Below are 13,791 nucleotides of genomic sequence, written 5' to 3'. Positions count from 1 at the left end.
TAGTAGTAGTAGTAGTATTAGTAGTACTAGTAGTAGTAGTAGTAACATTAGTAGTAGTAGTATTAGTATTAGTAGTACTAGTAGTAGTAGTAGTAACATTAGTAGTAGTAGTATTAGTAGTAGTAGTAGTAGTAGTAGTAGTAGTAGTAGTAGTAGTAGTATTAGTAACATTAGTGGTAGTAGTAGTAGTAGTATTAGTAGTAGTAGTAGTAGTAGTAGTAGTAGTAGTAGTAGTATTAGTAACATTAGTAGTAGTTGTTTTTATAGTATAGATTTTATAGTTGTGTTTTTATTAAGCTGACAGATATTTGACAGTGATTTATGATCTACAGTTGAAGTCGGAAGTTAACATACACCCAGGTTGGAGTCATTAAAACTCGTTTTTCAACCACTCCACAGATTTCTTGTTAACAAACTATAGTTTTGGCAAGTAGTTTAGGACATCTACTTTGTGCATGACACAAGTCATTTTTTCAACAATTGTTTACAGACAGATTATTTCACTTATAATTCACTGTATCACAATTCCAGTGGGTTAGAAGTTTACATACACTAAGTTGACTGCCTTTAAACAGCTTGGAAAATTCCAGAAAATGATGTCATGGCTTTAGAAGCTTCTGATAGGCTAATTGACATAATTTGAGTCAATTGGAGGTGTACCTGTGGATGTATTTCAAGGCCTACCTTCAAACTCAGTGCCTCTTTGCTTGACATCATGGGAAAATCAAAATAAATCAGCCAAGATCTCAGAAAACAATTGTAGACCTCCACAAGTCAGGTTCATCCTTGGGAACAATTTCCAAATGCCTGAAGGTACCACGTTCATCTGCACAAACAATAGTACACAAGTATAAACACCATGGGACCACGCAGCCATTATACCGCTCAGGAAGGGGACGCGTTCTGTCTCCTAGAGATGAACGTACTTTGGTGCGAAAAGTGCAAATCAATCCCAGAACAACACCAAACGACCTTGTTTAGATGCTGGAGGAAACAGGTACAAAAGTATCTATATCCACAGTAAAACGAGTCCTATATCGACATAACCTGAAAGGCCGCTCAGCAAGGAAGAAGCCACTGCTCCAAAACCACCATAAAAAAGACAGACTACGGTTTGCAACTGGACATGGGGACAAAGATCATACTTTTTGGAGAAATGTCCTCTGGTCTGATGAAACAAAAATAGAACTGTTTGGCCATAATGACCATCGTTATGTTTGGAGGAAAAAGGGGGAGGCTTGCAAGCCGAAGAACACCATCCCAACCGTGAAGCACGGGGGTGGCAGCATCATGTTGTGGGGGTGCTTTGCCACAGGAGGGACTGGTGCACTTCACAAAATAGATGGCATCATGAGGTAGGAAAATTTGGTGGATATATTGAAGCAACATCTCAAAACATCAGTCTGGAAGTTAAAGCTTGGTTGCAAATGGGTCTTCCAAATGGACAATGACCCCAAGCATACTTCCAAAGTTGTGGCAAAATGGCTTAAGGACAACAAAGTCAAGGTATTGGAGTGGCCATCACCAAGCCCTGACCTCAATCCTATAGAAAATTTGTGGGAAGAACTGAAAAAGTGTGTGCGAGCAAGGAGACCTACAAACCTGACTCAGTTACACCAGCTCTGTCAGGAGGAATGGGCCAAAATTCACCCAACTTATTGTGGGAAGCTTGTGGAAGGCTACCTGAAACGTTTGACCCAAGTTAAACAATTTAAAGGCAATGCTACCAAATACTAATTGAGTGTATGTAAACTTCTGACCCACTGGGAATGTGATGAAGGAAATAAAAGCTGAAATAAATCATTCTCTCTACTATTACTCTGACGTTTCACATTCTTAAAATAAAGTGGTGATCCTAACTGACCTAAGGCAGGGAATTTTTACTAGGATTAACTGTCAGGAATTGTGAAAAACTGAGTTTAAATGTATTTGGCTACGGTGTATGTAAACATCTGACTTCAACTGTATGAATGTATGGCAGATACGCCCTAGTCATGACATTGTGACATCATCAACCCGTGACCATCTGTACCCTCCACATCAGACAGTACCACATACACATAGATAAACATATACTCTCTTCCTCCTCCATCCTCTCTCCCCTTTCCCCTTCTCTCTTTCGTTCTCGCTCTCTCCCTCCTTCCCCCACAGCAAACGTCCAGGCCTACGTTTTTCGCCCGTAAATTTGAGGCTAGCGTGAACCAGGAGATTGTTACCCAGCTGGACAGCTTCCTGTTTGGCCCTTATCCACAGGTGGGTGGAACGCACAGAGTATACACACACACACACACACACAACGTACACACACACACACACACACACACACACAACGTACACACACACACACACACAACGTACACAACGTACACACACACACAGAGTACACATACACTGCTCCCTCTCCTCCAGGAGACCCCAGGGTTCTACTATAACACTGATACCTCTCCTCCAGGAGACCCCAGGGTTCTACTATAACACTGCTCCTCCAGGAGACCCCAGGGTTCTACTATAACACTGCTCCTCCAGGAGACCCCAGGGTTCTACTATAACACTGCTCCTCCAGGAGACCCCAGGGTTCTACTATAACACTACTCCTCCAGGAGACCCCAGGGTTCTACTATAACACTGCTCCTCCAGGAGACCCCAGGGTTCTACTATAACACTGATTCCTCTCCTCCAGGAGACCCCAGGGTTCTACTATAACACTGCTCCTCCAGGAGACCCCAGGGTTCCACTATAACACTGATTCCTCTCCTCCAGGAGATCCCAGGGTTCTACTATAACACTACTCCTCCAGGAGACCCCAGGGTTCTACTATAACACTGCTCCTCCAGGAGACCCCAGGGTTCTACTATAACACTGATTCCTCTCCTCCAGGAGACCCCAGGGTTCTACTATAACACTGCTCCTCCAGGAGTCCCCAGGCTTCTACTATAACACTGATTCCCCTCCTCCAGGAGACCCCAGGGCTCCAGTCGTACTGGGAGAATGTGTACGATGAGACGGACAGCGTAGCCAGCCTATCAGACAGCCAGCTCACTCACTACCACGCCTTCGCACGCATGGGCCTATCACGGGCTGCCACGTCACTGCAGGGCCACCCTGACAACAACAGCTGCAGGTCAGTCCGGAAGGTGTGGATGTGTGTACGTCATGTGCGTGAATAACTGAATTCCAAACAGGTCCTAGGGTGTAGGGGCTAGGGGTTGATTCTGGACAGGGCCTAGGGTTAAGGGGCTAGGGGTTGATTCTGGACAGGGCCTAGGGTTAAGGGGCTAGGGGTTGATTTTGGACAGGTCCTAGGGTGTAGGGGCTAGGGGTTGATTCTGGACAGGGCCTAGGGTTAAGGGGCTAGGGGTTGATTTTGGACAGGGACTAGGGTTAAGGGGCTAGGGGTTGATTCTGGACAGGGCCTAGGGTTTAGTGGCTAGGGGTTTATTCTGGACAGGGCCTAGGGTGTAGGGACTAGGAGTTGATTCTGGACAGGGCCTAGGGTTTAGTGGCTAGGGGTTGATTCTGGACAGAGCCTAGGATTTAGGGGCTAGGGGTTTATTCTGGACAGGGCCTAGGGTGTAGTGGCTAGGGGTTGATTCTGGACAGGGCCTAGGGTTTAGGGACTAGGAGTTGATTCTGGACAGGGCCTAGGGTTTAGTGGCTAGGAGTTGATTCTGGACAGAGCCTAGGGTTTAGTGGCTAGGGGTTGATTCTGGACAGAGCCTCGGGTTTAGTGGCTAGGGGTTGATTCTGGACAGAGCCTAGGGTTTAGTGGCTAGGAGTTGATTCTGGACAGAGCCTAGGGTGTAGGGACTAGGAGTTGATTCTGGACAGGGCCTAGGGTTTAGTGGCTAGGGGTTGATTCTGGACAGAGCCTAGGGTTTAGGGGCTAGGGGTTGATTCTGGACAGAGCCTAGGGTTTAGGGGCTAGGGGTTGATTCTGGACAGGGCCTAGGGTTTAGGGACTAGGGGTTGATTCTGGACAGGGCCTAGGGTTTAGGGGCTAGGGGAGTGGTTCACAAGCTGTTGGGCGTGCCCGAGGGGTCGGCAGAGTTAAACAAACTAAAACCTGCCACTCTCATAAAGGGCAGAATCTTCTGACCACAGAGGTTAAAATAGCCACTTGTTGCTCCATCATCAACATGTTTTTATGTGTGGTGTTTGACCACCTCTGCTAGCTCTGCTCTGACACTTCAGTCTTCCAGCTACTCAGAGGAAACCAGATATCACCATTACCAGGCTACAAGCTAAGTTTTATCTAGTAGAGGAGACCAGATCTCATCATTACCAGGCTAGGAGCTAGGTTTTATCTAGTAGAGGAGACCAGATCTCAACATTACCAGGCTAGGAGCTAGGTTTTATCTAGTAGAGGAGACCAGATCTCATCATTACCAGGCTAGGAGCTAGGTTTTATCTAGTAGAGGAAACCAGATCTCATCATTACCAGGCTAGGAGCTAGGTTTTATCTAGTAGAGGAGACCAGATATCATCATTACCAGGCTAGGAGCTAGGTTTTATCTAGTAGAGGAGACCAGATCTCATCATTACCAGGCTAGGAGCTAGGTTTTATCTAGTAGAGGAGACCAGATATCATCATTACCAGGCTAGGAGCTAGGTTTTATCTAGTAGAGGAGACCAGATCTCATCATTACCAGGCTAGGAGCTAGGTTTTATCTAGTAGAGGAGACCAGATCTCAACATTACCAGGCTAGGAGCTAGGTTTTATCTAGTAGAGGAGACCAGATCTCATCATTACCAGTCTAGGAGCTAGGTTTTATCTAGTAGAGGAGACCAGATCTCATCATTACCAGGCTAGGAGCTAGGTTTTATCTAGTAGAGGAGACCAGATCTCAACATTACCAGGCTAGGAGCTAGGTTTTATCTAGTAGAGGAGACCAGATCTCATCATTACCAGGCTAGGAGCTAGGTTTTATCTAGTAGAGGAGACCAGATCTCATCATTACCAGGCTAGGAGCTAGGTTTTATCTAGTAGAGGAGACCAGATCTCATCATTACCAGGCTAGGAGCTAGGTTTTATCTAGTAGAGGAGACCAGATCTCAACATTACCAGGCTAGGAGCTAGGTTTTATCTAGTAGAGGAAACCAGATATCACCATTACCAGGCTAGGAGCTAGGTTTTATCTAGTAGAGGAGACCAGATCTCATCATTACCAGGCTACGAGCTAGGTTTTATCTAGTAGAGGAAACCAGATCTCATCATTACCAGGCTAGGAGCTAGGTTTTATCTAGTAGAGGAAACCAGATATCACCATTACCAGGCTAGGAGCTAGGTTTTATCTAGTAGAGGAGACCAGATCTCATCATTACCAGGCTAGGAGCTAGGTTTTATCTAGTAGAGGAGACCAGATCTCAACATTACCAGGCTAGGAGCTAGGTTTTATCTAGTAGAGGAGACCAGATCTCAACATTACCAGGCTAGGAGCTAGGTTTTATCTAGTAGAGGAAACCAGATATCACCATTACCAGGCTAGGAGCTAGGTTTTATCTAGTAGAGGAGACCAGATCTCATCATTACCAGGCTAGGAGCTAGGTTTTATCTAGTAGAGGAGACCAGATCTCAACATTACCAGGCTAGGAGCTAGGTTTTATCTAGTAGAGGAGACCAGATCTCATCATTACCAGGCTAGGAGCTAGGTTTTATCTAGTAGAGGAAACCAGATCTCATCATTACCAGGCTAGGAGCTAGGTTTTATCTAGTAGAGGAGACCAGATATCATCATTACCAGGCTAGGAGCTAGGTTTTATCTAGTAGAGGAGACCAGATCTCATCATTACCAGGCTAGGAGCTAGGTTTTATCTAGTAGAGGAGACCAGATCTCATCATTACCAGGCTAGGAGCTAGGTTTTATCTAGTAGAGGAGACCAGATCTCAACATTACCAGGCTAGGAGCTAGGTTTTATCTAGTAGAGGAGACCAGATATCATCATTACCAGGCTAGGAGCTAGGTTTTATCTAGTAGAGGAGACCAGATCTCAACATTACCAGGCTAGGAGCTAGGTTTTATCTAGTAGAGGAGACCAGATATCATCATTACCAGGCTAGGAGCTAGGTTTTATCTAGTAGAGGAGACCAGATCTCAACATTACCAGGCTAGGAGCTAGGTTTTATCTAGTAGAGGAGACCAGATCTCATCATTACCAGGCTAGGAGCTAGGTTTTATCTAGTAGAGGAGACCAGATCTCAACATTACCAGGCTAGGAGCTAGGTTTTATCTAGTAGAGGAGACCAGATCTCAACATTACCAGGCTAGGAGCTAGGTTTTATCTAGTAGAGGAGACCAGATCTCACCATTACCAGGCTAGGAGCTAGGTTTTATCTAGTAGAGGAGACCAGATCTCATCATTACCAGGCTAGGAGCTAGGTTTTATCTAGTAGAGGAGACCAGATCTCAACATTACCAGGCTAGGAGCTAGGTTTTATCTAGTAGAGGAGACCAGATCTCATCATTACCAGGCTAGGAGCTAGGTTTTATCTAGTAGAGGAAACCAGATCTCATCATTACCAGGCTAGGAGCTAGGTTTTATCTAGTAGAGGAGACCAGATATCATCATTACCAGGCTAGGAGCTAGGTTTTATCTAGTAGAGGAGACCAGATCTCATCATTACCAGGCTAGGAGCTAGGTTTTATCTAGTAGAGGAGACCAGATATCATCATTACCAGGCTAGGAGCTAGGTTTTATCTAGTAGAGGAGACCAGATCTCAACATTACCAGGCTAGGAGCTAGGTTTTATCTAGTAGAGGAGACCAGATATCATCATTACCAGGCTAGGAGCTAGGTTTTATCTAGTAGAGGAGACCAGATCTCAACATTACCAGGCTAGGAGCTAGGTTTTATCTAGTAGAGGAGACCAGATATCATCATTACCAGGCTAGGAGCTAGGTTTTATCTAGTAGAGGAGACCAGATCTCAACATTACCAGGCTAGGAGCTAGGTTTTATCTAGTAGAGGAGACCAGATCTCATCATTACCAGGCTAGGAGCTAGGTTTTATCTAGTAGAGGAGACCAGATCTCATCATTACCAGGCTAGGAGCTAGGTTTTATCTAGTAGAGGAGACCAGATCTCAACATTACCAGGCTAGGAGCTAGGTTTTATCTAGTAGAGGAGACCAGATCTCATCATTACCAGGCTAGGAGCTAGGTTTTATCTAGTAGAGGAGACCAGATCTCATCATTACCAGGCTAGGAGCTAGGTTTTATCTAGTAGAGGAGACCAGATCTCATCATTACCAGGCTAGGAGCTAGGTTTTATCTAGTAGAGGAGACCAGATATCACCATTACCAGGCTAGGAGCTAGGTTTTATCTAGTAGAGGAAACCAGATATCACCATTACCAGGCTAGGAGCTAGGTTTTATCTAGTAGAGGAGACCAGATCTCATCATTACCAGGCTAGGAGCTAGGTTTTATCTAGTAGAGGAGACCAGATCTCATCATTACCAGGCTAGGAGCTAGGTTTTATCTAGTAGAGGAGACCAGATCTCAACATTACCAGGCTAGGAGCTAGGTTTTATCTAGTAGAGGAGACCAGATCTCAACATTACCAGGCTAGGAGCTAGGTTTTATCTAGTAGAGGAGACCAGATCTCAACATTACCAGGCTAGGAGCTAGGTTTTATCTAGTAGAGGAGACCAGATCTCAACATTACCAGGCTAGGAGCTAGGTTTTATCTAGTAGAGGAGACCAGATCTCAACATTACCAGGCTAGGAGCTAGGTTTTATCTAGTAGAGGAGACCAGATCTCATCATTACCAGGCTAGGAGCTAGGTTTTATCTAGTAGAGGAGACCAGATCTCATCATTACCAGGCTAGGAGCTAGGTTTTATCTAGTAGAGGAGACCAGATATCATCATTACCAGGCTAGGAGCTAGGTTTTATCTAGTAGAGGAGACCAGATCTCAACATTACCAGGCTAGTTATAACACCTAGCAGAGTCTGTCTGCCTTTCTGCCTTTCTGCCTGTCTGCCTGTCTGTCTGTCTGTCTGTCTGTCTGTCTGTCTGTCTGTCTGTCTGTCTGTCTGTCTGTCTGTCTGTCTGTCTGTCTGTCTGTCTGTCTGTCTGTCTGTCTGTCTGTCTGTCTGTCTGTCTGTCTGTCTGTCTGTCTGTCTGTCTGTCTGTCTGTCTGTCTGTATAGGTACGTGTGTTTGTGTGGGTATGTTGCAAGAGGTCCAAATCAAATATGGAGAATAACTTGTTACATTTAGACAAACAGGCCTCAGTCTCTCAGACTGGCTTTTTCCAGCCATGTAAGTCGGGGGGAGAGGACGGTGTGTGTGTGTGTGTGTGTGTGTGTGTGTGTGTGTGTGTGTGTGTGTGTGTGGTGTGTGTGTGTGTGTGTGTGTGTAGGTTATGGGTGGAGTGTGTACACAGGCACAAGGAGACACTTGTTGCTGGTTGGGTGTGTATCAGAAGGACAAGGTGTGTGTGTGGGGGGGGGGGGGTGAGAGTAGAGTGATCTCTCTGTTCCTCACCAGCTCCTGTGACTTAAGCCCAGTTTGTTCTGACGTGGGTTTGAGTACCATCGAGTGGGTTTGAGTACCATCGAGTGGGTTTGACTGTGTCTGTGGACATTTCAAATCAAATCAAACTTTATTTGCCACATGCGCCGAATACAACAAGTGTAGAGTACACAGTGAAATGCTTACTTACGAGCCCTTAACCAACAGTGCAGTTCAAGAAGAAGAAGATATTTACCAAGTAGACTAAAATAAAAAGTAATAATAAAAAGTAACAATAAGAATAATGAGGTTATATACAGGGGGCACCGGTACTGAGTCAGTGTGCGGGGGTACAGGTTAGTTGAGGTAATCTATACATGTAGGTGGGGGCCAAGTGACATTTGGGTGGATGTCTGCGGACATTTGGGTGTGTATTTGTGTGTAACTGTACTGTGTATGTGTATATTTGGGGTTTCCCAGGTATATCTCCAGGGGCCACCCGGTGTCTGTCCATTTGTACTTCCTGTCAGACGTGTTCCAAGGCTACCTGGTTCGTCAAAATGCTAGTAACCTAGCAACCAGCCAGCTAGAGACCCTAGAGACTTGGGTCTCCCATAGCAACCACTTCACCCTGGCCCCGACAACCAACACCCTCAACAGACTACAATTTGCAGAGGTGAGACACACACACGCCCGAACGCACACACATACACACATTTTAAATGTAACCTTCTGCAAACACCTGCAGCCTCTAGTATCCCTGATCCCTGGTACCTGGGAGGGAGAGATGGGGGTTCTGTCCCTGCTGAAACAGGCTTTGGTACCTGGGAGGGAGAGATGGGGGTTCTGTCCCTGCTGAAACAGGCTTTGGTACCTGGGAGGGAGAGATGGGGGTTCTGTCCCTGCTGAAACAGGCTTTGGTACCTGGGAGGGAGAGATGGGGGTTCTGTCCCTGCTGAAACAGGCTTTGGTACCTGGGAGGGAGAGATGGGGGTTCTGTCCCTGCTGAAACAGGCTTTGGTACCTGGGAGGGAGAGATGGGGGTTCTGTCCCTGCTGAAACAGGCTTTGGTACCTGGGAGGGAGAGATGGGGGTTCTGTCCCTGCTGAAACAGGCTTTGGTACCTGGGAGGGAGAGATGGGGGTTCTGTCCCTGCTGAAACAGGCTTTGGTACCTGGGAGGGAGAGATGGGGGTTCTGTCCCTGCTGAAACAGGCTTTGGTACCTGGGAGGGAGAGATGGGGGTTCTGTCCCTGCTGAAACAGGCTTTGGTACCTGGGAGGGAGAGATGGGGGTTCTGTCCCTGCTGAAACAGGCTTTGGTACCTGGGAGGGAGAGATGGGGGTTCTGTCCCTGCTGAAACAGGCTTTGGTACCTGGGAGGGAGAGATGGGGGTTCTGTCCCTGCTGAAACAGGCTTTGGTACCTGGGAGGGAGAGATGGGGGTTCTGTCCCTGCTGAAACAGGCTTTGGTACCTGGGAGGGAGAGATGGGGGTTCTGTCCCTGCTGAAACAGGCTTTGGTACCTGGGAGAGAGAGATGGGGGTTCTGTCCCTGCTGAAACAGGCTTTGGTACCTGGGAGGGAGAGATGGGGGTTCTGTCCCTGCTGAAACAGGCTTTGGTACCTGGGAGGGAGAGATGGGGGTTCTGTCCCTGCTGAAACAGGCTTTGGTACCTGGGAGGGAGAGATGGGGGTTCTGTCCCTGCTGAAACAGGCTTTGGTACCTGGGAGAGAGAGATGGGGGTTCTGTCCCTGCTGAAACAGGCTTTGGTACCTGGGAGAGAGAGATGGGGGTTCTGTCCCTGCTGAAACAGGCTTTGGTACCTGGGAGAGAGAGATGGGGGTTCTGTCCCTCACTAGCTGGTTGCTGCTGGTTGCTGCTGGTTGTTGCAGGTTGTTGCAGGTTGTTGCAGGTTGCTGCAGGTTGCTGCAGGTTGCTGCTGGTTGCTGCAGGTTGCTGCTGGTTGTTGCAGGTTGCTGCTGGTTGTTGCTGGTTGCTGCAGGTTGCTGCAGGTTGTTGCTGGTTGCTGCAGGTTGTTGCTGGTTGCTGCAGGTTGCTGCAGGTTGTTGCAGGTTGCTGCTGGTTGTTGCTGGTTGCTGCTGGTTGCTGCAGGTTGCTGCAGGTTGCTGCTGGTTGTTGCTGGTTGCTGCAGGTTGTTGCTGGTTGCTGCAGGTTGCTGCTGGTTGCTGCAGGTTGTTGCTGGTTGTTGCAGGTTGCTGCAGGTTGCTGCAGGTTGTTGCTGGTTGTTGCAGGTTGCTGCAGGTTGCTGCAGGTTGCTGCAGGTTGCTGCAGGTTGTTGCTGGTTGCTGCTGGTTGCTGCAGGTTGTTGCAGGTTGCTGCAGGTTGCTGCAGGTTGCTGCAGGTTGTTGCTGCCCCCTGGGGATGACATGTGGTACTGGATGTGTCCTGTCAAGCTGTAGCTGGAACACTAATTTAATTACCATTTGTTAATTAACAGGGAAGTCGTTAAAACAATCAAGTAGTGCACAGGCTGCCTTTCAGGGGACTTAGTTTCCACCTGGTTAGCCTCTCTATCTACAGTATCTCTGTTTTCATTCAAATCAATCCTCTGTTTCTTGATCTCTCTCAATATCTCTCTCTTTCTCTGTCCTCCCCCTCCTCCCCTCAGGTGGGTACAGACTGGGACGCCAAAGAGAGAGTCTTCAGGAACTTCGGAAGCCTCCTGGGCCCCACGGAGGAGCCGGTTGCCATGCAACGCTGGGGCCGGGGACAGAACGTCACGGTAACCGTCGTCTGGGTGGACCCCACCAACGTCATCGCCGCCACGTACGACATCCTGGTGGACGGCGGGACAGAGTACACACACTACCGGCCCCCGTTAACCGTGCCTTTACGACCCGGCGTGTGGACGCTGCGTGTGTTGCATCACTGGAACCTGCTGGCCTCCACCAGCTTTGTGGTTTCACCTCTGGAGTACCACGACCAGCAGCCTATACGCCAGGGTAAACACACACACACACACTGGACTGATCACTAGAACCTGGACACCTCTATATACATCACCTGGAACACACTAACACACACCAAACCACACACACACATTCACAGCCTATCCTGTAACTCCTACATGGAATTTAAATAATGATCTCCCTTTCGCCCCTCCCTCTCCTCCTCCTCCCCTCTCTCTCTCCCTTCCTTCCTCCCCCCCCTCTCCGTCTTTCTCTAGAAGACACAGTGAAGCTCCACAGCGGCCCGGTCCGTAACTCCTACATGGAGCAGAGTTTCCACGGCCTCAACCCCATCCTCAACCTCCCTGTGCACCTGGGACAGGTGGAGGAGGCGGAGTTTAAAGCATCACTGACAGGGGCGGAGCTCCAGAGCTGGGTGGACCATCTCCTGTCAGGGGTGTGGTCTGCAGCGGACGTGTGTTCTCAGGGTCCTAGCTCCTGTCCCGTTATGCAGCGGTGTCGGGAGACGGGATGGAGCGCGCTCAGTCCCGACCCAAAGTCTGATCTGGGCCCCCCCAGAGGAAACGGACGGATTAGGTAGCACCGTCGCCACGGCTACTGCTACAGCCAATCAATGGCTTGGAGGATGAACTGACGGGAAAGGTTTTTGTGTGCTGTGCACCACGGCTATCGTGAGATGGTCTGCTGCGTCCTAAATTGCTCCTCCATTTCCTATATCCTGAGTGGACAAAACATTAAGAATACCTGTTGTATCCATGACTGACCAGGTGAATCCAGGTGAAAGATATGATCCCTTATTGATGTCACTAGTTCAATCCACTTCAATCAGTGTAGATGAAGGGGAGGAGACAGGTTAAAGAAGGATTTTTAAGCCTTGAAACATGGATTGTGTATGTGTGCTATTCAGTGGGTGAATGGTAGTAGGTGCCAGACATACCGGTTTGTGTCAAGAACTGCAACGTTGCTGGGTTTTCACGCTCCACAGTTTCTGTGTGTATCAAGAATGGTCCACCACCCAAAGGACATCCAGCCAACTGGACACCACTGTGGGAAGCATTGGAGTCCACATGGGCCAGCATCCCTGTGGAACACTTTCAACACCATGTAGAGTCCATGGTCTGATGAATTGAGGCTGTTCTGAGGGCAAATATTAGGAAGGTGTTCTTAGTGTTTTCTTCGCTCAGTGTATAGTGCACTACCATAGGGCTCTGATCAGAAGTAGTGCACTATATAGGGAACAGGGTGCCATTTGGGACGCAGGCGTGGGAGAAGATTGAATGCATTGGATTACTGTACGAACGGCGCCAACACCAAACATGGCGTAACTCAGGAGCCAGGTAGTAAAGAAGGTTAGAAGAAAAGCTGTAGACTGAAACCAAGAAGAAATGAGATAAGGAGCAGAATCATCCTTTTCGGCATCAAGTGGCGCCACCTGCTGTCTGGGAGGCTAAAATTACTCTAGGATTAGTTGGATTTGATTTATTTATTGATTGTTGTGTGTCCCAAAATGGCACCCTTTTCCCTATGTAGCGCACTACTTTAGACCAGAGCCCTAAGGGGAGTAGGGTGCCATTTGGGACAAATACTCATGCCTGGAGAAGAGGATGGAGGAACACGACACCGTCCTCTGAAAGGAGATGGAGGAACACGACACCGTCCTCTGAAAGGAGATGGAGGAACACGACACCGTCCTCTGAAAGGAGATGGAGGAACACGACACCGTCCTCTGAAAGGAGATGGAGGAACACGACACCGTCCTCTGAAAGGAGATGGAGGAACACGACACCGTCCTCTGAAAGGAGATGGAGGAACACGACACCGTCCTCTGAAAGGAGATGGAGGAACACGACACCGTCCTCTGAAAGGAGATGGAGGAACACGACACCGTCCTCTGAAAGGAGATGGAGGAACACGGCACCGTCCTCTGAAAGGAAGGAGAGGAACACGACACCGTCCTCTGAAAGGAGATGTAGGAACACGACACCGTCCTCTGAAAGGAGATGGAGGAACACGACACCGTCCTCTGAAAGGAGATGGAGGAACACGACACCGTCCTCTGAAAGGAGATGGAGGAACACGACACCGTCCTCTGAAAGGAGATGGAGGACCACGACACCGTCCTCTGAAAGGAGATGGAGGAACACGACACCGTCCTCTGAAAGGAGATGGAGGAACACGACACCGTCCTCTGAAAGGAGATGGAGGACCACGGCACCGTCCTCTGAAAGGAAGGAGAGGAACACGACACCGTCCTCTGAAAGGAGATGGAGGAACACGACACCGTCCTCTGAAAGGAGATGGAGGAACACGACACCGTCCTCTGAAAGGAGATGTAGGAACACGACACCGTCCTCTGAAAGGAGATGTAGGAACACGACACCGTCCTCTGAAAGGAGATGGAGGAACA

General features: G+C 48.3%; 1 protein-coding gene across 1 annotated transcript in view; it reads left to right on the top strand.

Moving 5' to 3' along the window:
- The window catches only part of LOC106606223 (xylosyltransferase 1), a 64,300-nt gene extending 52,084 nt beyond the window's left edge, over positions 1–12,216 (top strand). Inside the window, exons 8-12 of the mRNA XM_045719648.1 lie at positions 2,152–2,253; positions 2,958–3,121; positions 8,934–9,129; positions 11,084–11,417; positions 11,642–12,216. Of these exons, the coding sequence (XP_045575604.1) occupies positions 2,152–2,253; positions 2,958–3,121; positions 8,934–9,129; positions 11,084–11,417; positions 11,642–11,964 (1,119 nt within the window). The 3' untranslated portion in view covers positions 11,965–12,216. The remainder of the gene's footprint in view (positions 1–2,151; positions 2,254–2,957; positions 3,122–8,933; positions 9,130–11,083; positions 11,418–11,641) is intronic.
- The last annotated feature ends 1,575 nt before the right edge of the window (positions 12,217–13,791 follow it).

The sequence above is a fragment of the Salmo salar genome, chromosome ssa06, assembly GCF_905237065.1.
Source record: "Salmo salar chromosome ssa06, Ssal_v3.1, whole genome shotgun sequence".
In the NCBI taxonomy this organism is placed as follows: Eukaryota; Metazoa; Chordata; class Actinopteri; order Salmoniformes; family Salmonidae; genus Salmo; species Salmo salar.
This window is presented reverse-complemented; position numbering and strand designations above follow the sequence as displayed.